At 45.4% G+C, this 21665-nt stretch overlaps 1 protein-coding gene across 1 annotated transcript in view; it reads right to left on the bottom strand.

The window, feature by feature from the left end:
* Positions 1-1450: 1450 nt before the first annotated feature.
* MAP3K19 (mitogen-activated protein kinase kinase kinase 19) overlaps positions 1451-21665 on the bottom strand; it is a gene marked incomplete at both ends in the record, with an annotated part of 55821 nt that continues 35606 nt past the window's right edge. The window contains 7 exons of the mRNA XM_079783150.1: positions 1451-1517; positions 2535-3232; positions 7906-8046; positions 10085-12529; positions 14042-14085; positions 18559-18815; positions 19949-20027. Coding sequence (XP_079639276.1) covers positions 1451-1517; positions 2535-3232; positions 7906-8046; positions 10085-12529; positions 14042-14085; positions 18559-18815; positions 19949-20027 — 3731 coding nt within the window. The remainder of the gene's footprint in view (positions 1518-2534; positions 3233-7905; positions 8047-10084; positions 12530-14041; positions 14086-18558; positions 18816-19948; positions 20028-21665) is intronic.

Genomic DNA, 21665 nt, shown 5'->3' with positions numbered 1-21665 from the left:
GTTGCCTGTGAGGATCAGCTGTGTCTACGATGGGAGAACTTCTGTGCTGGAGACACCCTTATGAGGCAAGACTTACTTCAATGGGGCTTTGGTGCTCACTGAGTCTGCCCCCTGAGTGTGTCCCTTATGGATCTGAGGAGTTGTAATCTGGATGGTCCTACTCTGACCCCTGGGTACACTGGCTCTTGGATCTCTAAGGAGGTGCTAATTTAGCCTCTGCCTGAGGCCACCCAGCAGGAGCTACGGAGAGATCTGCAGATTCCTCTTCTTTGTTTGGGTTTTGGAGGTGCCCAGATGAGGCCCAGCTGTGAAGCAATGCAAGCTGTTTTGGAGCCTTGAGCCTTTTGGATGTTCTGGGTCTCACTGACTCAGCTGTAGGTAAGTTTAAAATTCAAAGAACCATGCCATTCATATGCAAAAGCCTCTGCGCTCAACTTGGATGGGGTGGAGTCTCATGGCAGAGCAAACAGCTATGGCTTTGTGGGGCGGGATCACAGGGTGGGACAAACAGCGATGGCTTCCCGTCAGCCCTGCACTAAGAGGCCCCTGGTTCTCAGTGTCCCACGGTAATTGCTGCAAGCACCTCTGAGAGAAAGCCACCCTCGAGTTTCGCCCGCTGCCAGACAGTCCAGTTTCTCCCCGTATGAGTCTGGGTCCCCAGAGTCTTGCCCAGAACTGGAGTTCAGAGCAGTCAGGAGCTTTAGTCTCCCTCCTGATTGAGAAAGCCCGCCACATACTCAGTTGCCAGCCCTCTCTGTGCGCGTGCGCCTTTGTACCTCTGCCTTCCGTAGCTCCTGTAAGTCTCAGTGTGCTTTTCTCTTTCCTTCTAGTTGTAGAATTTCCACTTAGCCAGCCTTCCTGTGGTTCTGGATGATGTCTGTTTTGTCTTTTAGTTGTATTTTGAAATTGTTGTGCGAGGCAGCAGTTTAGGTGTTTACCTATGCCGCCATCTTGGTTTCTCCCAGCAGGTACCTTTTGGTGTTTGGTCGTGACGGTGTTGTGTCTCTCTACTTTTAACCTACCTCTCACCTTCCTCAAGTCTCTTTTGTAAAAAATAAGTGTCAACCCACCGAGCAATTAAGTACAATTTTTTTTTGTTTTCACAATTTATTTTAAACTAATGACATTAAAATGACAGGACAAAAATAAAAAGAAATATTGTATAAGCAATAGAGATTATAGTTACTGGATAGTCAAAACTGTAAACACTGGAATACGTGGGGTTTTTTGTTGTTATTGTTTTTAAAAAAATTTCTCATATACATAAGTAATCATGCCCAAACCTTAGAGAGACTATGTAACAAACTTTTTAGGTAGTGACACGTGGGATCTAGTTAAACTGGGTTAGATAGACTTTCCAGTAGGAAAACCAAGGTCCTTTAACATCAGTCCCACAATGAAGCAATAACAGGCTCTGTAATGGAACTGGAAGGAAAGTGTTGGTGCGTATTCAGTAACTTCTCTTCAAGAAGGGGTGCTTCAGGAGCTGAAAAGCAGAGGGGCGCTCATGCTGGTCCCTAAGAGAGGAAAACCACATTAGAAGCAACATCCAAAAATGTGCATGCCAACCAGATCTACTTGACTCAAAATGCCTACTTTAAGAAGAAAGTACAACCTCTGCCAGTCAAACAGATGGATTGAGCCCAGTCTGCAGTTTTCAGCTGTGTGATCTTTGGCAAGTGACTCAGACTCTTTCCTCATCAGTAACATGGAAATAACAGTAATACCTAACTCGTTGGGAGAAACACATAATGTATATACAGCTGTTCAACAATGTCTGGCACATAAGTAATTGTTCAAAAAACAGTTGCAATTATGATTAAAAAGTAGGCCCTATTTTTCACATTGTGGTTTTGTTCAGTTTGTTTAGGGTAGAATTTATACACAAGTAAAATTATAATTTTAAAAAAGCTTAATGCACTTTTAACTAGCATTACATTTATTTTTAAAATTTCAAGGCACAGGAATCCAGAACGAAGGCTGTTAAGGAGTCATTTAAATATGTGCTGGTGATTAATTGAAATGATCCTATTTGGGGCACTCTTGGAAGAGCATAAAGTAAAGGGAGACAGTTGCTCAATTAGTACAACTGTGCTTTTGTTTTTTCCCCTCAAGAAATCAAAAAGCTTTCGCCAATGAACCAGTCAATGAACTAATGAACCATCCAATAGTTATCTGCAATGATCCATTCCAAGGCATTCTTTTGGTTAAACTGGCATCTTTGGATAAGTTTTGGAGCAAATGACCACTAAGAATAGCCCAGGTGAAAATGGAAATAAAAATGAAATACTTTGGGGAAAAAGTGATATAAATCATTTAGAAATAAAAACTTCTCCCCTTCTAGGAGGCTCTTCCTCTGATACAAGGCACACAGCCATCCAAAATGACTTATGATGATTCCTTTCAGTACAAAAATCACTCCCTGATTTCATAATTCTAGTGGAGGTTCGAATGGGCCATATATTGCAGGGGAAATGTGAGCTGCTTGAAATCTCTGGGCATTTATCTTCCTCCTCCTGACTTCAGTTTCTTACCTGGTTAGGCACATGCGCACAAAGTCCACTGCATTTTCTGAGAAGTGTTCAGGTAAGGGTGGCATCAGCCCCCGGTGTGCGCCAATGTAGAACATGGCTGCCACCCGGTCCATGGATGCCAGCGGAGGCTTGCCTGTGGCCATCTCAAACACAGTGCAGCCCACACTCCAGATGTCCGACTTCCTCCCATAGCCAGACTCATTGATGACCTCTGGGGCCATCCAGTAGGGAGTCCCATGCATGGACTTAAGCATGTCACTGTGAGTGCCATTTACGCCAGCCCAGGCCAAACGTTTGGCACAGCCAAAGTCAATCAGTTTTATTATTCCAGTAGGCATGAGCATAACATTATTTCCTTTGATATCTCGATGCACCACGCAGTTCTCGTGGAGATAAGCAACACCTTGCAGAATTTGTTCTGTGTATTTACAGAACACCATCTCAGGCAATGGCCCAAAACGGTTGATAATACTAGAGATTGAGCCACCAGGAACAAACTCCATGAAAATGCTCACTGTGTTTTTTTCCAAGCATGTCCCCAAGTAGGTCACAATGTTGACATGTTTCAGTGCTTTGAGCAAATCCACTTCTTCCTGCAATTTCCGGTATTCTTTTTCAGTAGATAACTTATCAGAGGTATCCAAAGCCACCTGTTTTACAGCTATTAGCTCTCCTTGGCTAGTTAGACCACAATATACCTAGAAGCAAACCAATACCTATGATTAAATATAACCAGCATTTCAGTGGAGCTTAGATGGGGATGAGCAGCATGGTGAGTAGATATCACCAGTGGCCTGTATTGATTAGATCCTGGCTTCACCCACCCCAGATGTGTGACTTGGGTAAGTTATATAACAGTTGTGACTTCAGCTTTTTCTCATCTACAAAGCTGAGGTACAGTTCTTACCTCACAGATATCTACAATGACTAACTGAGATGGTGTTTTGGGAAAGCACATTGTGTAATAACTAAAATAGGGCTATTTCAGTGCTAAAGTGTGGGAAGCATGGGACTTGGTTGGAAAGTCTGTAAGGAGCAAACTCCAAAAGGTTGGAACCTCCAGGGGGAGTTGACTGAAGGCAACCACCCCTGCCTTGACCTTTCCAAACAAGTCCGTGTATGTGTAAGCTCCCAGGTGTTTACTGGAATCCTTACGCTTAGTCTTTAGACGTCCTTGCTTAAAGGACACTGCAGATGCATGTGTCTTCTCAAGGATGCTTACCCACCTGATAGTATCTAATAGTTAATTTTAGTTCAAGCTATTTTTACAATAACAGCCTGAGGAGACAGGTGAACGGGGCGGTTTGGTTTCTCTAGTCAGGCAGTCCCTTAGCCCTCTCTTTCACAGAAACTGGTGTCAGAGTAATCATTCATCCATCACGCAGGGGCTGCTGGTCAGTCCCGGCACTAAAGCTCAAAGGAGACAGAAGAAGGCAGGTCCTGAGAAAATTCAGCAGTCACCTCTGCCAAGTCTTCCTACCTTTTCACTGATGCCGCAAATGTCTCTAGCTAGAAGCGTAACATGCGTTACCTGGGGGACAGTCTTCTCTTTAGCAATCTATGTAAATACTATCAATACTGCTAGGACTTCAAGTGATCTTTTTTTTTTTAAATTTCTTTATTGATTAAGGTGTCACATATTTGTCCTCATCCCCCCATTCCCATCCCACACCCCTCCCCACGGATGCCCCCACCCCCCTGTTGTCCTTAACCATTGGTTAGGCTCGTATGCATGCACACAAGTCCTTTGGTTGATCTCTCCCCCTTACCCCCACCCTCCCTTCCCCTCCCTCTGAGGCCCGACAGTCCGATCGATGCCTCCTTGTTTCTGGGTCTGTTCTTGTTCATCAGTCTATATTGTTCATCATTTCCCCTAGATGAGTGAGATCATGTGTTACTAGAAATATAAGAACCGAATGTGAGACGAGCAATAATAGTTATGCTGACAGGCAAATGAATCAGTCTGTAGTGAGTTTCTTTCTGGACCAACAGTTCTTTTGAGACCCAATTTCAATGTCCACCAGTTCCTTATGTGTACATGTCAGCACTGACTTTTCAGTTCTGGATGGTGGACAAATGGTGGTAATGCAGGTCCGACTCCCTCTGGTTTGGTCTCGCACGGACCCAGGGGCGCGGCCTAACCCGGATTCAGGGGCGCGCGGCCTCACCTGGACCCGGGACCCAGCATCACCCGGGCCCCGGGGCGCGTGGCCTCACCTGGACCCAGGGGCGCATGGCCTTACCCAGACCCAGGTGTGCGCGGCCTCACCCGGACCCGGGATCCAGCCTCACCCGGACCCAGGGGCACGGCCTCACCCGGACCCAGGACCCGGCCTCACCCAGACTCAGGGGCGCACAGCCTCACCCGGACCCAGGATCCAGCTTTACCCAGACCCAGGGGCGTGCGGCCTCACCCGGACCCAGGGGCGCACGGCCTCACCCGGACCCGGGGGCACGCGGCCTCACCTGTGCCCGGGACCCAGCCTCACCCAGACCCAGGGGCGCGTGGCCTCACCCGGACCCAGGGGCGCGCGGCCTCACCCAGACCCAGGGGCGCGCGGCCTCACCTGGACCCGGGATCCAGCCTCACCCGGACCCAGGGGCACGGCCTCACCCAGACCCGGGACCCGGCCTCACCTGAACCCGGCACCCAGCCTCACCTGGACCCAGGGGCGCGTGGCCTCACCCGGACCCAGGGGCGCGTGGCCTCACCCGGACCCAGGGGCGCGTGGCCTCACCCGGACCCAGGGGCGTGCGGCCTCACCCGGATCCAGGGGCGCGCAGCCTCACCCGGACCCGGGACTCAGCCTCACCCTGACCTGGGTCCCAGCCTCGCCCGGACCCAGGGGCACGCGGCCTCACCCGGACCCGGGACCCAGCGGGGCTTCGTCTTCTTGATCCCTGTCGGTCAATTCCCTCTCAGCAATTCCTCCGGCCATTTTCTCAAAGTTCCAGGACGGCTGCTGTGGAACTCGCTGGGTGGCGGGCTCGGCGAGGTTCCAGTGTGCCCGGTGCGTGGCGGCGGGCTGGTCCGAGGTCGCTGCGGCGGCACTTGGGTCTGCAGCGGCGACCAGTCGCCGGGCGAGCGCACCTGGATCCAGGACCAGCGGGGCCTCGTCTTCCCGATCCCAACTCCCATCAGTCAATTCCTTCTCAGCAATTCCTCCGGCCATTTTCTCAAAGTTCCGGGGCAGCTGCTGTGGAACTCGCTGGGCGGCGGGCTCGGCGAGGTTCCAGTGCGCCCGGTGCACGGCGGCAGGCTGGTCCGAGGTCGCCGCGACAGCGCTCGGGTCTGCAGCGGCGGCCGGTCACCGGGCATGCGCACCTGGCCGCTTCTGGGGCGCAGAGATTCTCGAAGGACTCGGAGGTCAGCAAGTGCAGAGTCTCCCACCCCATGTCCCCCAGGGGCTCGTCTGTCCGTGCTTGGCAGCGAGCGGAGCCGTCTCCTCAGCCGGAGACCGCCGGGGGAACTGCGCCGAGCATGTTCCAGGCCGCCATTGTGTTGCCAGAGCCATAGTTCTTAAAGTGTGATCTTTGGCTCACCGGCATCAGCATCATCCTGAGTCCCCCTCTCTTTTATTCTAGTTGTAGAGCATCCGCTCAGCCAGCCCTCTGGTGGTTCTGGATGGTGTCTGCTCTGTTTTCCAGTTGTAGTTTCAAAATTGTTGTGGTAGGCAACAATCAGGTGTCCGCCCTATGCTGCCATCTTGGTCCTCCAGAAGATTCTTAAGTAACCTTATAAATGTGGTTCTGAACACTGTGTCGTCCATTAGTTTACTTTCCTCCACCTCTTCTATTCGTGACCTGCTTCGTTTTCTCCACATTTTGGCTGCCTCCCTATGTTGATGGAGTGGCTTTGTGTGGTCAGTGACCTATAGGGGCCGGTAGCTCAGCTTCCCCAATCTCCCTAGGTGGTCGCTCTTGGTACCCCCCTTTGTGGGCTGAGTGCAAAGTCTTGGTGTTGTTAAGCCTTGATTGCTGTTGGTACACTGGGAGGATTTGACCTCCAGTCCAATTGGCTGTGAGGATCAGCTGTGTCTATGCCGGGAGACAGCCCCATTCAACTAGACTTGCAAAATTGTAAAAGCCTCTGTGCTCAGCTTGGATGGGGCAGAGTTTCAGGGTGGAGCCTACAGTCTTGGCTTCCTGTCAGCCCTGCCCTATGAGGTTCCTGGGTCTCAGTGTCCCTCAGTGTCCCTCTGTACTCCCTGCCAACACCTCTGAGAGAAAGGCACCCTGGAGTTTCGCCCGCTGCCAAACAGTCTAGTCTCTCCCCCAATGAATCTGGATTCCCAGATTCTCGCCCGGAACTGGGTTTCAGTGTAGTTGGAACTGGGGCTCAGCGCAGTCTGGTGCTTTTGTCTCCTTCCCACTAGGGCAATTCAGCGGCACAGTCAGCAGTCCGTCCTCTGTGCACATTCACGTGCGTGCCTCTGGAGCTCTGCCTTTCGCTGCTCCCCTGAGTTTCCGCCTTATAGCCCAGATTCCCCCAGTATGAGCCTGGCTTCCCAGGGTCTCGCCCAGAACTGGGGTTCAGTGCAGTCGGAGCTGGGGTTCAGCACAATCTGGCGCTTTTATCTCCTTCCCACCAGAGAACGCCAGCCAGGCACTCAGCCGCCCCTTCCTCTCCGGCTCCGGCTTCCCCGCACGCGCACGTGCCCGTGTCTCCACCCGTGTCTCCATACCTCAGGCTTTTACGGCTCCTCTGATTTTCCTTGTGGTTTTCTCTTTCCTACTAGTTGTGGGCGTTTCAGTCAGCCAGCTTTCCTGTGGTTCTGGATGATGTCCGTTTTGACTTTTAGTTGTATTTTTGAAATTGTTGTGCGAGGCTGCAGGTTAGGTGTTTAACCTATGCTGCCATCTTGGTTTCTCCTATTATCTCTCAAGTGATCTTTTTTCCAATTCACAAAATGTAAGGAACATCTTTTGTTTCTTCCACTCAGCAATGATTCTCCCCACTTCTGATAACATACTCTGAGCTGCTGAACAAAGAGATTTCTTTCCCACTGGACTTGAACTTAGGAGAAGGAGAGGCTAGAAATATGATGGCCATTGTACAAACACAAGGAACCTGAGAATGAGAGCTGGAAGGCGATTAGAGAGGCCAGATCCTGATGACATTGTTTCACCCCTGAAACACCTGTGCCCGGAGCCAGACCTACTTGAGATCCTTTAGTTACATAAAGCAGTGAACCGCCTTTTCCCTACGCCAGTTTGTTTGGGTTTCCTGTTACTCCCAACTGAAATAGTTCTAAATCAAAGAGTATGATGTGGGGTGGGGAGGGAAGGGCTCACGCAGAGTACTAAAGAAGAGGGAGGGGTCCAGGAGGAGTGGGGGTTTGGGTTTCATCGTGTTTCCCATTTAACTTACGGTGCCGTAGGCTCCCTTCCCGAGGATCTCACCCTTGGTCCACAGGATGGCTTCTTCATACTTTAAACTATTTTCAGAAAATATCTTCTTTTCACTGAGAAATTTCTCTTCACCATATATTCCGAACCCATTACTATGTCTCTGGAAGAATGAGATAAAAGGAAAAGTCACCATTAAACTCAAGAAGAGAAGAGGTGGCTTCCTTCCTTCTAACTTAGGATCAGCTAACTAGGAAAAGGCAAATATGCACCCGTAACTAATTACATTGGATGCCCCTTCTACTTAACCCATGCCAACAGCCTCCGATCAGGTCATACCTGAAGCCTTCCCTTTTCCACTATGAAACTTTCCCACTCCTCTGCCTACTTTTGACTTGTTGCCAAATGCAAGTGATGGTGGCCGACTCCTTTGCTATAGTGAACTCTGAATAAATAGCCTTTGTTCTTCACTTACTTCCACAACACATACACACTCAAATACACACATATTTACATAAGCATATACCTACATACACATATTTACATTTACACACAAACATACATACAGATAAGATCCTCTCTCATGCACACACCCACAACCATAAACAAGCAAATCTAGTATAGTAGTCAAGACCAGGTGCAACAGACTGAAGATCCATGGCCCTGTAGACCCTTGATACTCAAGGGAGACTCTGCAGACAGCTGTATCACCTGAGTGCTTGTTAGACAGGCAGAATCTCAGGCCCCAGGCATACTGAATCAGGGTCTGCATTTTAACATGATCCCCAAGAGATTTGCATTCACCGTAAACTGTGAGAGGCCCTGCCCTGGAAGGGAGGAAACAAGTATCTCTTTGGAGAATTCAGATCATGTTTTCCAACTGGTTGATCCTGACTAAATGCTTTGTTTTGATCTCCTTTACCAGTCCTTAGAAATAAGTGATGATGGTGGTGCAGAGGCATGGTGAAGGCCCTTTACGAGCAAGACAACCTGCAGGGTCACCTTCCTCCCAAATGAGCATGCATGCCCCAGAAGGTCCTTTGGGTTCCTCCTTCCCATCCTTTCACATTTCTCTCTCCAAATTGAAAGCTAAGGGATTTGTGAAAAAAGAAAAGGTCACAAAAAGTCAGTGTTTTACTCTAGGACTGTCAGGTGGGGCTCTGGATGATTATATTTATTAGCTTGTTAGCCTTTTTTTCAGTTTGAAATGGCAGAGTGGTAGACCCATCTCAGACACACCTGCACCACATACTCCCATTTCCTACCCCAGCTTGAAGGCCTCTCTGAATCACGATCTACCTCCCAGCAGAGACCAAGATCACCATAAAGGCAGAGCTGGCCTTTCAGGACAAGGAATATCTGCACCGTGATTAAGTAATTAAACGTGGGAGGCTGGAATCAGAATGCCTGGCCCCACCACTGTCTGACTGAGTAATAAACTTCAGTTTCCTCATCTGCAACATGGGGACTTGCTAGTACCTTTAGTATTTATCTCATAGAGCTGTTACGAAGCATATAAAGGAGGCAATATGATGCCCCTTGCTCATACATGGTAAGTTCTCAATAACTAGTCATAGTATAATTATTTACCTAGTATTCTGATCATCTATTTAAAATATTTATTCCTGATCCTGATATAGTGTGAACTAGATGGTGAGCCACTTCAAGGCCCATGCTAATTTCTTTTTAAATTTGTTTTTATTAATTTAAAAAATTTATCTTTATTGTTGAAAGTATTACAGATGTCCCCTTTTTTTCCTCCATTGACCCCTTTTTGCCCACACCTGCTCCCACCCCAGGCATTCAGCACACCATATTAATTTCTTTCTACTCACACACCACTGAGAGCGATGCTTTACCCATAATTATCTCACTGCTGATATTTGTTGATTGAAAACTTAATCATTGTATAAAAACATTGAACTATTTAAATAAGTAGTTTTGTTATAGTATTAACATACCCAACAATTTTCCATTGTAGTGTGGGCTATCAAAATTCCAGAAGTAAAGCAGCATAATAAAAAAAAATTTAGCCCAAGAGTTTGAGGACCTGGATTCTAAACTTGCAACAATGAGACCTGACAAAACTATTTAATTGTTTACGCTTCCTGATTCCTCATTTGAAAATAAGGAGTTTGAAGTAGATTATCTCTAGGGTCCTTTCCCGCCCCAATTAAATCATTAATTCTAATTATACCAACCTGTATTTTGACATTTGTTGTCTCTCCACCCAACTCTTGCATGGTATTTCCTCTCCTGCTGAAGATGAGATTTATGTTTTCAGGATCTGTTTCATTTGCCACTATCTGACAAGCGTTGTTATCTTTCTCATCAAGAGCTAATAGTTTTGCAGCTAGACAACCTAATAGTTCATCTGTCAATTCTTCATTCTTTATAGAGTCGAGAATTTCTTGGGAAATTGAATTTGCATCATTTAAAGTTTTTTCAAATGTTTGGTGTGTAATTGACTTATGAGCTAAACTATCATGATCCAAAGAATGTGCCCAATGTCGATATGTTTGAGAAGATACACTTCCTTGTGTGTCTTGGAAAGAGAGATTCGTAAGTGTTTTAGATGTAGCTACCAAACTGTCAAACTCTACATCATTCGTTAAGATTTGGTTGGCAATTATTTTACCAAGAGATGCTATATTCTGCTTTTCTTGTGGTACATGTTTGTTGAAACTCTTCTCACTGGGCACTGCCCTGCTGCATTCTGAAAGGAAAAAGGGGGTCTGGTGATGTAGCTCTTCAAGTTCATGCAGATCTCGAAGGCTCGTGGCAAGAATTTGATTGTTAGAAATGTCTCCTTCATCGGCGGACTCTTCCATAGAGACTTCTTCAACAATGGACAAATCTGAGACAGGAAGGCATTTGTTCTGTTCAGTGGACTGTTCATGAGTCTGAGCAAAGTTCATGGGCTGAACTTTGTCTTTGGAAGACAGACAGTCATTTCCCAAAGACTTCATCTGCCACTCTGGTTCTGAAATCCCACCACCATTTTCAGTCTCTTGTAGTTTGCTACCTACAGCCTTGAAACCCTTTTCTTTGGAAATTAAACTTTTGTGCCTGTGTTTAATTCCAAGCAAAGCCTTTGGGGGTTTAACATGTGGTCTTTTCTGAGAAAGCCTTGTTCTGCTATTGCTGCTCCTCTCGCCATGTGAAGATCGACATTTACCGTTGATACATCTGCCTGATGGAGCTGAGCATATCTCTCGGTAATATTTGTTTTCATGCCGTTCAGCCTCTCTCATGTGACAATAAACTGGGGTCCCAAACATTTCATAGATTCCAGGTCCATTAGCAGTTGAATTGATTTCTTTGAACATATCACTATACTTAAGATCTAGGTAATTTAGTCTTGGCTCTATTGGTTGAACAGGGATAGGAACTAAAGACTTCTTTATTCCTGGATTTTTACAGATGCAAGGAAATGTTTGCTTTTTAGGTTTCAGAGCCCAGTAAGTAGATTGCTTCTTTTCTGTCTGAGGCATTCTCCTTTGAAACTTGGGTGATTGCCGAGGTCTGGGTTCAACAAGCCCCAAAGAAGGGAAAACTTGTGTTTTTATGCTGGTTTTATGCTTGGTAGGCTTAATGGAACCATCAATGGAAATCATGAAATTCTGAGGTGTCCTGTTGCTGGTCTTGGTTTTTGGATCGAACTTGTTTCTCTGGGTTTTCATCACATGCCTGTCATTTTCTTGGTGTGCACGGATGTTGAAGCTATTGTTATGAAGGGTGCCCTTTCTTTTTTGGAGGCCTGGCTTGGCTACTGCTGGTTCCTTGGGAGTCTCATCTCCGGGGAAAGTGATGTGGATAAGAGGCACTATCCCATTCACTTCTGATTTGCTTGCCTCTGCTATTGATATTTTTGTATTTGTCTCCATGTTGTTATGATCTTCCAGTAGCCTTCCAATGGGGCTGTCAGGAATTACATCGTACAAACTTTTAAGTACAGTAAATTCTTCTAAAATATGGTTTGGTTCAATTAGTTCACCTTTATGCACCGAAGTACTTTTTGAATCATCTTTATCATGTCTAGTCTCTTTATCCTTGCTTAGAGTTATTTCTGAATGCTGGGCTTCTTGGGACTTGATTGGCATGGTACATCCAACGTCTGAATTTTGTTCATAGTTTCTGGCTACGGAACCCTCTGTCTTCCCTGATGAAAGACATTGAGAGTTCTCTTCTTTTCTCATTTCACTGGCAGGGCAGTCCATATCCACTTCCCTGTCTGCAGGAAAACTGCCTTCCTTAAAATTCTCAAAGGATACCAAAGACTGCCCTTTTTCAAAGTGAGAGATTTGAATTTTGTCACATCCTCCTGTTTCCTTCAATTTCCTGTTCTCCTCCATCTCCAGGTGTTGTCTGTGATGGTTAGCCCTCCAAAAAGAGCACATGTTTCTGGACCAAATAGAGCTACTGGAGGACCTGATAGTCTGATCCACAAACACCTTGGATGAGGCTTCCAGTTGCTTGTTTGGTGGTCTTAACTCATCAGATCGACTAACAGGCTCTGAGAGCTTAGGTACGAAAGATACAAGGCTTGGAATGTTTCTCTCTCTCTCTCTTTGATACTGGTGATTTGGGGGGAAAGTAAGAAGACCAGGTCTCCTGGGCAAGAATGACAATGGTGGCAGAGGGAACTAAAAGGAAAGAGAGAAAAAGCTCATGAATGCAGAAACATATAAGCATATCACATTAACTGGTTTAAAGTAACCCTCAGAGATTCTAAGATTCTCTTTAGGGAGGCCTTGTATTTAGGAAGTACAAAGCTATCATTGAGATAATAACTTTAAAAGCTAAACACACACAAAAAAATTAAACATGAGAATTAGCTATTTTCCTCCAAGTTAAAAAACAACAACAACAACACTAAAAGCTCACTCCAGGGTTTTTTTGTTTGTTTGTTTGTTTTAGAACCAAGGTAAAATAATACTCCAAAAACCACAGTTATCATAAAGATTCATGGTTCTATATTTAAAAGAAGGGCCCTATAATGTAAGCATTAAAATATAAGATGAGACATTTTATTTCTCTCCTTTCTCTTTATTTTCCAAAGAATTGATCTAAGATTTTTTAAAAATTTTCCACTTAGAATAGCTTAAAATTGTTGTTAACACTTTAACAATGAATTACAGGCTAACTCAGAATTTGTATCCAGAACACACCTACTCCTCATTGCTTTGCTGAACTGTTTTGTTGAGGGTGGCTTTAAATGGGCCACACTATATACTTGAAAGTTAGCAACCCTGATGGTTTCTAATTCTCCTTTGCCCTACAAGTAGTTTCAAAATAAGCTAGTGTTTGTTATTATCAACCTCTAGAGGTCAGTGTAACCCAATATATGATGTTCAGCGTTCAGGTCATGAAGCTATAAACTCTTAAACTCCATGATTCTTTTCATTGAGTCCTTCTCTTGTGTATACAGATTTAATACCTAATTACATCAGAATAGTTATGGGCTGGATCTTGCGTGGGAAGTGAGAGCTGTATGTTTCATTTTCATTCTGTTGCCACCCGTGTTTAAGAGGAAAGGAAGAGGAAAGGACCCTGACATTAGACATCTAATTAAGCTTTAGAACCGGGCGAGATGCAGTATAATCTCCTACTTTTATTGATGATGTTCTCCCATATCTAAAAAATAACAGGAAATAAAGACAGATTCTCCCAGTGCTTAAACATCTCCCTAAGAGCAGCCATATTTTTTTAATCAATAAACCCCTTTTTACAACAATGAGCAGTACCGAGTCATTTTCTCAAAGGCTCCTGGATACAGAAGAGTTAGACAGTTGAGAGAATTGCAAGGATCTTTCCAAATGCTTCATTGATATATTAGATAACTAGGAAAACCTTTCTGCCCCTGGAAGTAAGAATGACCTAATTTCTAGATAAGTTTTAGGAAGACAAATTTAAATATGAGAGCTCCTTGAATCATTATCTAGAGAACAGGAAACGCCCTGGAAAAAGAATATACAAGGCAAGGTATAATTTACCCAGAAATTATTTGCTACTCTATAAACTACATGTGAATTGTTGTTTTTCCAAGAAATAACTGTTGAGAATTTGAGTCTTGAGTTCTTTGATAGAGTTTTTCTCCAACAACAAAAGTTCTTTGGTGTTAATCCTTAAGTCAGTAACACTAAAACTAATCTTACCTCAATTCCTCGGCGGCTGTACTTCATATCAGAGGCAGAAAACTCTACAACAAGGAAATTTAATAAAAGTTAGATATTCTCAGTAGTAGAGTGAACACAGTCAGCCTCACACCAGAGTTTGGGTATGGAGTCATCTTGGTGCTGAGGTTTGAAAAAGTCAAAATTGAGAGTTACTCCAGCTGTAATCCATATGGAAGGGGGTATGGTTTGATTACACAAAACCTTAGGCTACTTCCACTAGAGGGGGTTGTTGTCTTATATATAATATTGTTTCTCATACATGTATGTTATATATATATATATATATATATATATATATATATATATGTGTCTTATATATAACATTTGTATATGTATATGTTGATATATGTTTATATTTACATCCTGGCAGAAAACACGAGCTCTCTGGACCAGAGAACAGAGCATTCATTGCTCACAGGGCATCGCAGCACCAGTTCCAACAGGGCCACGCACTGAGAGCCGGGTGTTTACCTGTACATTGCACCACCGGGATGAACACAGAAATCGCGGCTCAGAGTTTATACAGAGTGTTTGGCACTTTGATCCATCTTTCCCTCCCGAGAAATGTAGGGAGGGAGAACTGTCCCCAGGAGAAAGGGGGAATGTAGTCTCTGGGCTTTATTGCCCTAGAAGGTGAGCAAGCAGCTCCCGAGGAAACCAGCCTCTGAATCTCTCTGGAGCAACACACTCTCTCTAATTGTAAGACCTGTTTATCATGTCATCACCTTTCCACCTAGTTTCCTAGTGCCTTTTGCTCAGGAAGCCTGGACTGTGCAGAAATGTCAAAATATTCATATATAATTATCTCCCAACTGTGTTTGAACTCATACTTGGCATCCATCATAAATTCTAAAGGGGAGCTGTGTGGCAGGGGGGGACGGGATTGACTAGGTAGTGTGAAGCCTAGTTGTTGTCTTCTAGGCTTGGTCCCCCAAATCCCACCCACCATCACAGCTTGACGCTAAAGCCGAAAGTGCCAGTGTGTCCACAGTCACAGCAGCTCACACACCTGAGTGAAGTGCGACAGGTGGGGACAGTGGTAGGCTGAAGTCACATGCCCCAGCTAAAGGGCCACCCATTACCAAGTCCTAGTTGATGCTGTCCATGCCAGATAGGGAATCCATCTCTGCGAGATCTCCATTGTCAAGAAAGCTGGAGACTTTATATGAAATTTCCCTCTCCTATCCCCCCCCCCTTTTTTTTAATGCTTTGAAGGTCTGTGGGTCCTTTTAGCCACAGCTACCACTTGAAATTTCACTTACAAACAGACCTCTTTAAGATGCCATTCTCAGGTGAAAAATGGTGACCTAAAATGAGGATCCCAATCGGAGGGGCACGGGCACTCCCCTCAGCCACAGCTGGCCAAGGCCCCTCCCCCAATTCCTTATGCACTAATTCAACGAGTGCCTACCGAGTGGCCAACACTGTCCCAGAAGATGGCAACATAGTTGTGCACAACAAAGACAAATTCCTTGCCCTCATAGAGGTCATATTCTAGAGGCTGAGATTTTCTACTGAAAAGATTCTACGACTTAACACCAGAAATACAACTGAATATAATTTATAGTGGGTTCATATGTATAACTTCCTGAGTTAGAAAACCTTTCAGGTATTATTATAAATATTTAGATAAATAGTATCCAGTGTTGGTAAGGAATGACATGAGGTAGAAAGGCACTCAAACACTCAGGTGAGAATGCAGACATAAGACCTTTCTGGTAGGTAATTTGAAAACCTTTTAAAATGTATATAGAATTCCAGCCCTGATCGGTTTGGCTCAGTGGATAGAGCAATGGCCTGCGGATTGAAGGGTCCTGGGTTCAGTTTCAGTCAAGGGCATGTACCTTGGTTGCGGGCTTGATCCCCAGTAGGGGGCGTGCAGGGGGCAGCTGATTGGTGTTTCTCTCTCATCAATATTTCTAACTCTCTACCGCTTTCCCTTGCTCTCTGTAAAAAAATCTATAAAAATCTATTTTTAAAAATGTATATAGAATTCCAGTTAAAAGGCTGAACATACAAACTTCTCCCCACACTCCTCACAAACCTCACTAAAACGACAGTGAATACATTTTAAAAGGCGTGAATAAGAACAACAAAAACCCTGAGGAATAAACAGAAGATGAGCAACATCAACAACATTTCGGACAGTGAAAACCGCATGGGTGAATAATAATCGATGACTTGCCAGCCTTCTCTATCTGCTCACTGCCTGCAGAGGGGAGAACCGGGAGAGAAATAAGAACACAGAGCAGGCCCTGAAGACACGGCACCTCCGGGGGTGAGGAGAGCTGAGGCTGAAACAAGGGATTGCATGTAAGCCTGCGGAGGAGGAGGTTCCAGACTCCCTGCCCTGCCCACCATCAGGAGCTGCTCCTCCGGCCGGGCTGGCGGCGGGAGGGTGACCCTCTGGAGAGCTTGGCACAAAGACGCCACGGAGCGAGGAGCAGCTGAGAGCAGACGTGGGTGCTAGGGTGAGGAGAAGAGGATGGACTGAAAGCCGCCCACTGACAGGTGACGCAGCCTCACAACTCTGGGCAGGAGCCCGGACAATCCCTCTCCAGGGAACCTCACCAGGAGGAGCCCTGTGAACGCTGACACTGGAACCCCCACCCCACCCGCCCGGCCTCACCAACGGCTATGCGAGGAGCGCCTCTAACGTGAAAATACAGAGCATAAAACAGACTGAAAGAAAGTGAAGCGTTCAGAGGAACAGAGCAATGAAAACTATTATTGCTGCACTGTCCTCAGGGAGCTACTGGGAATGTGCCCCCTGAAAGGAGGGAGAAACCAGGAGGAGGACGCTGAGCATCCAGCACGCAGGCGCCCAAGGCAGCAGGAGGCCAAGGCTGGAGGTGAGGGAACCCCAGGGAGAGAGCTGGTCCGTGGGTCCGAAGACCAAGCAACACAGAAGGAAACAGGAGGGCAGAGGGTTCCAGGGCAATGTCTTCAGAAACACTAACCAGCCGGTGACCTGCCATGCAGGTGCCTGAGCTGAGGTGCATTTCACAGCCCATCAGCCAGCATCGGGAGGGGTTAGGCACGGGTGTACAGAGAGTAAGCGCATGCTGAAAGGAGGCATTCATCAACACTGTAATGAACTCCATGTCCCAGCAGGAGGAAAACGCCATCACAGCACACGAGTGAGCTCAGCTGTAAACAGTATTTCCCCAGTCACAACAATGGACACACCGAGTGTTGATTTCTTTTCAATACAAAGGTTGAGAAGATTGGGGATTGCCCATGTGTGAGAACAGTAATGTGAAAGTGTTCAATTCTAATAGCTAAGGTCTAAACGGAACAATTAAGCAGTATCATGATAAACATGTTATCTTGAAGTATGGAAGTACATTCTAGGAGAAATGGTCTTGGAATACTATTTGTGCTTTTTAGTTTTTATTTGCTCATCGGCCTTTCCTGCCTTTTCCTTAATCAACATATATTGATTTCTCATTTTTAAAATTGCACTTTAACAAATTTTTAAAAGGCTGGAGGCGAGGACTGGCCTGGGGAACCGCAGCTGACATTTTCCGATAAGCAGCTTCCACTAAGATACTGATCTAACCACGTGTGTGCTGGTCTAGTGTGTAGAGTTACTTCTGTTACACCTTTAAGGTTCCCTGTGGTGTGGCTGGGAGAAGGGGGTGTGTCCATGATGGCCAGTTCAGTCTCCCCATCCACACTCCCGCCAGTCTGTACCTGCACCAACTTACTGCCCCTCCTTTTCCCTAAACTCTCTCCACTACAAGACTAACTATGTGTATCCTTTCCTTTACTCGTCACTGAAGAGGGACTCAGATGGAAGGGATGAGCCTGAACACAGATGGAAAGGCGCATTGGCTTCAGAGACAGGTGGTCCAGGTTGGAGCCCAGCCTCTGTAACTCACTAGCTGTGTGACCTGGGCCCACTCTTAGGCGTCTGGGGCTCAGTTTCCTCATTTCTAAAACAAGGATGCGGTATTACCTACATCCGTGCGTATCTGTGCCTTGCAATAGCAGACACTCAATAAATGGTTATTGTTGTTATTAATTCAATACACACTTTTTAATAGTTATGCACCAGGCCTGGTGCCAGGTGCTTGAAGGTGTGGTGGTTTTTGCCTTTGTGATCTGGTGAAGACAGACATATAAACAAATGGTGACAATTCAACACGACGAGTGTTGTGGTGCAGGTCAGGCCAGGATCCTATGGGAGGTGAAAGGAATGGTGACTCCTCTTGGCCGATTGTCTCAAGACAGTAGAAAGCAAATAGCAGACAGCATTGCCCTAAGGGGAAACACTGGCCTCCGTGCCTCTGTCTCGGTCATGAGTCCTGAGCTGGAGAGAGTGGCAAACTCAGCTCCTGCAGGAAAGCATCCTCAGTGTGGACCCCAAGGTTCCCACAGATAAACATCATGCAAACAGGAGTTCACGGGAAAGATCTTCAAACACTCAAGAAAAAGATAAATAGACGTGTTAAATGAAGGATAAAGGAATCTGTGCATTTGAATGGACTCACCTTCAGATTTTCTCTGCTGGCCTTTCCGAAAGGGAGGCACATCTCTGGCTACAGACTTGGAGATGCTGGCTTCTAAGCAAGGTCTCGGTAACAAGAAGGCCAAGTTCTCACCGCAGAGCTCCTTGGAGCTTTCTTCTGTCTTCAGGAGTAAAGGCTGTGTAGTTGGTATCTTTGTTCTGAAGTCCATCATCTCGGTTTCATTTGAAAGAGGAACAGAAGGTGCCTGTGCCGGTTCTTGATGCTCTGAGGTTATCTGACTAAAAGGGGGGAGGAAATGGCTTGACTTAAAACTCGTTCCCCATGTCCTCCGGATCTCCGGTTCTCAGTCCCGCCTGACATCGCTAGGAACTTTGGAGAACCATTTCCAGAAGGTGCTGCTGAGTAGGATGGCTGCGTTTCTGAAAGGACAAGCCCTCTCCACCCTTCATCTTGCTCCCCACCCCGCCTGCCCTCTGCACCCCACACTTGAGTTTTCCCAGTCCCCATTTGGAGCAGAGAAATCAGAATGGCCCACGGCACCCTTTTACTTCTCCAAAGGCATTAACCAGCCGGTGCTTCTCAATCCGTCTTTGGCGAAGGACCAGTGCTTAAACTTTCCAGCCTATTGTGGACTGACACTTTTGTAAAATGTAACAAAAGTGAATTTCTACAGCCCCGGCCGGCGTTGTCGGTGGTTAGAGCATTGGCCTGTGCACCAAAGGGTCTCAGGTTTGATTCCTGGTCAAGGGCACAGACCTGGGTTGCAGGTTCAATCCCCACCAACCAATCAATGTGTCTCTCTCACATCAATCTCTCTTTTTTTTCTTCCTTTTTCCCTCCCTCCCTTCCACTCTCTCTAATAATCAGTGGAAAAAAATATCCTCAGGTGAGAATTAACAACAACAAAAAGTGAATTACTATAAAAAAGAAACGAAAAAATTTTTAAAAAGCCCCCTTTTTTTTTTTCATGATCAGATCTATGAACATAACATTACTTTGTGAAATTGCTATACAACTTTTTAAGTGTTTAAATTTTCGAGTTTATACTGACTTCATTGTGGACTGGTAACAGAAGGACCACAGACCACAGTTCAAGCAGCTCTGGTGCAGGGAAAGCAAACCATGGCCTCCCGTCTGTTTTCCTAGTTTCATTAGATCGCAGCTACATCCGGTTGTTTTCAAATCGTCTCTGGCTGCGGTCAAGACACAATTGCAGAGATGAATCATTGCAACAGAAACCATAGGGCCCACACATATTTACCTGGGCCCTGCCACAGTAAAATTTACTATGATTCCTGCTTTCAGGTGATTTTTTTCTTCTTTTTAGTGGACTTCCTAAAAATGTAGGTTGCCATGCAACTATCATTTCATACTTAAATTTTGTTCTAACACTTCAAAGAATATTCCTTACTTGCTTTCTTTTAAATCTTCTTGGCTCATCTCTTGGGCGTGATGGACGTCTCTTGGAAAAGTAACAATAATCTCGACACCTATAGAAACATGTGACAATAGTAGAAAGAAGAAGAAAGGAATGAAGTCCAGTGGTAACTGAGAGAAGTATTTTATTTTCGGTTATTTGGCTAACCTGTTCTTCATGATTACAGAGTGGAATTAACCAGGAGGTAGCCATCTTTGTATCTTTTCTGTCCAACATATGATAGGTCTTAAATAAATGCTTTCTTAGAGAGCAAAAAATCGTATGGCAAAACTTTCCAGATATAAAATAAAGGTTTATGGCAAGCAGTGTTGTCCCTAGGATAGGAAAAACAAGGTTATCTTCTAGAAAGTGTAACCAATGACACCTACTTCAGAGGACTGCTGTGAGAGTTAAACGAGATAATTTATATATTACCTCAGGAGCTTGGTCGTATTTGTAAATTTGGTCAGCTCCTATCTGACTCCATGGAACGATTCCCAGTATAACCCTTAAAATAGAAAATTCCAATTTGTAGAATTGATGCTTGCTTACCACATACCATGTTAAGCATACCTAAAACACCACTGTGAGCCACGTCGAAATAGCCTGTACTTTAAGGCTTGGCGGTCTATTCATTTTTCTTCTATTCAACAAAATTGTATGAAGTGTGTATGTCAAGCCCAAGGCTTTGTGCTGAAGATATAGAAATAAACAAGGTGCAGCTGTGGACCTCACCGAGATGATAAATAAGGAAGCAAAGAGAAGCATTGTGATCAGGAGGACGCAGTGCCTGCCCTATCCATGGATTTGTCAGAGCATTGATTCAGTTTGCATGTGCCCGGAAGAGCCACAGTTTAAATCAGGTCCACTGGTTGATTGCTGAGGAAGCAGTGTGTATCGCAGGAAAGACAAGAGCAGGGCACGAGTCTGGGTCTACATCCCTCCTCCACTTCTTTGGTGACCTTGGGAAAGTTACTTAATAGTTATTATTATTAGCATTATCTCAATTGAGGTGTTTTTTAAAAAGAACTTTAAATTTTATTTTAACAGTTTATATTCATTATTATTTTATATTAGTTTCAGGTGTACAGCACAGTGGTTAGACAATCATGTTTTTATTATTTTTATTTTTAAAAAAATATATATTTTATTGATTTTTTACAGAGAGGAAGAGAGAGGGATAGAGAGTTAGAAACATCGATGAGAGAGAAACATCGATCAGCTGCCTCCTGCACACCCCCCACTGGGGATGTGCCCACAACCAAGGTACATGCCCTTGACCGGAATCAAACCCGGGACCCTTCAGTCCGCAGGCTGATGCTCTATCCACTGAGCCAAACCGGTTTCGGCAATGTTTTTATCATTTTTAAAGGATTTTGGATATTTTGTCCTGCATACAAGAACCACCATAACAAAAGCATTTTTACTGTTCAATTTTTGTGCCCGTGTTATTTATGAGACTAGCATTAAAAACCAGTAAACATTTCTAAAAGGAAAAGTTTTGTTTACAATGATAATAGTATTTACTAGCTTTATTATTCAATATTATATTACTAGAGGCCCGGTGCACGAAATTCTTGCAAGGGGGGGTGGTCCCTCAGCCCAGCTTGCACCCTCTCCAATTTGGGACCCCTCGAGGGATGTCCGACTGCCCGTTTAGGCCCGATCCCAGTAGGGATCGGTACTAAACGGGCAGTCGGACATCCCTCTC

The sequence above is a fragment of the Cnephaeus nilssonii genome, assembly GCF_951640355.1.
Source record: "Cnephaeus nilssonii genome assembly, chromosome: 10".
NCBI lineage: Eukaryota > Metazoa > Chordata > Mammalia > Chiroptera > Vespertilionidae > Cnephaeus > Cnephaeus nilssonii.
Note: the sequence above shows the minus strand (reverse complement) of the source record. Positions and strands in the feature narration are given on the sequence as shown.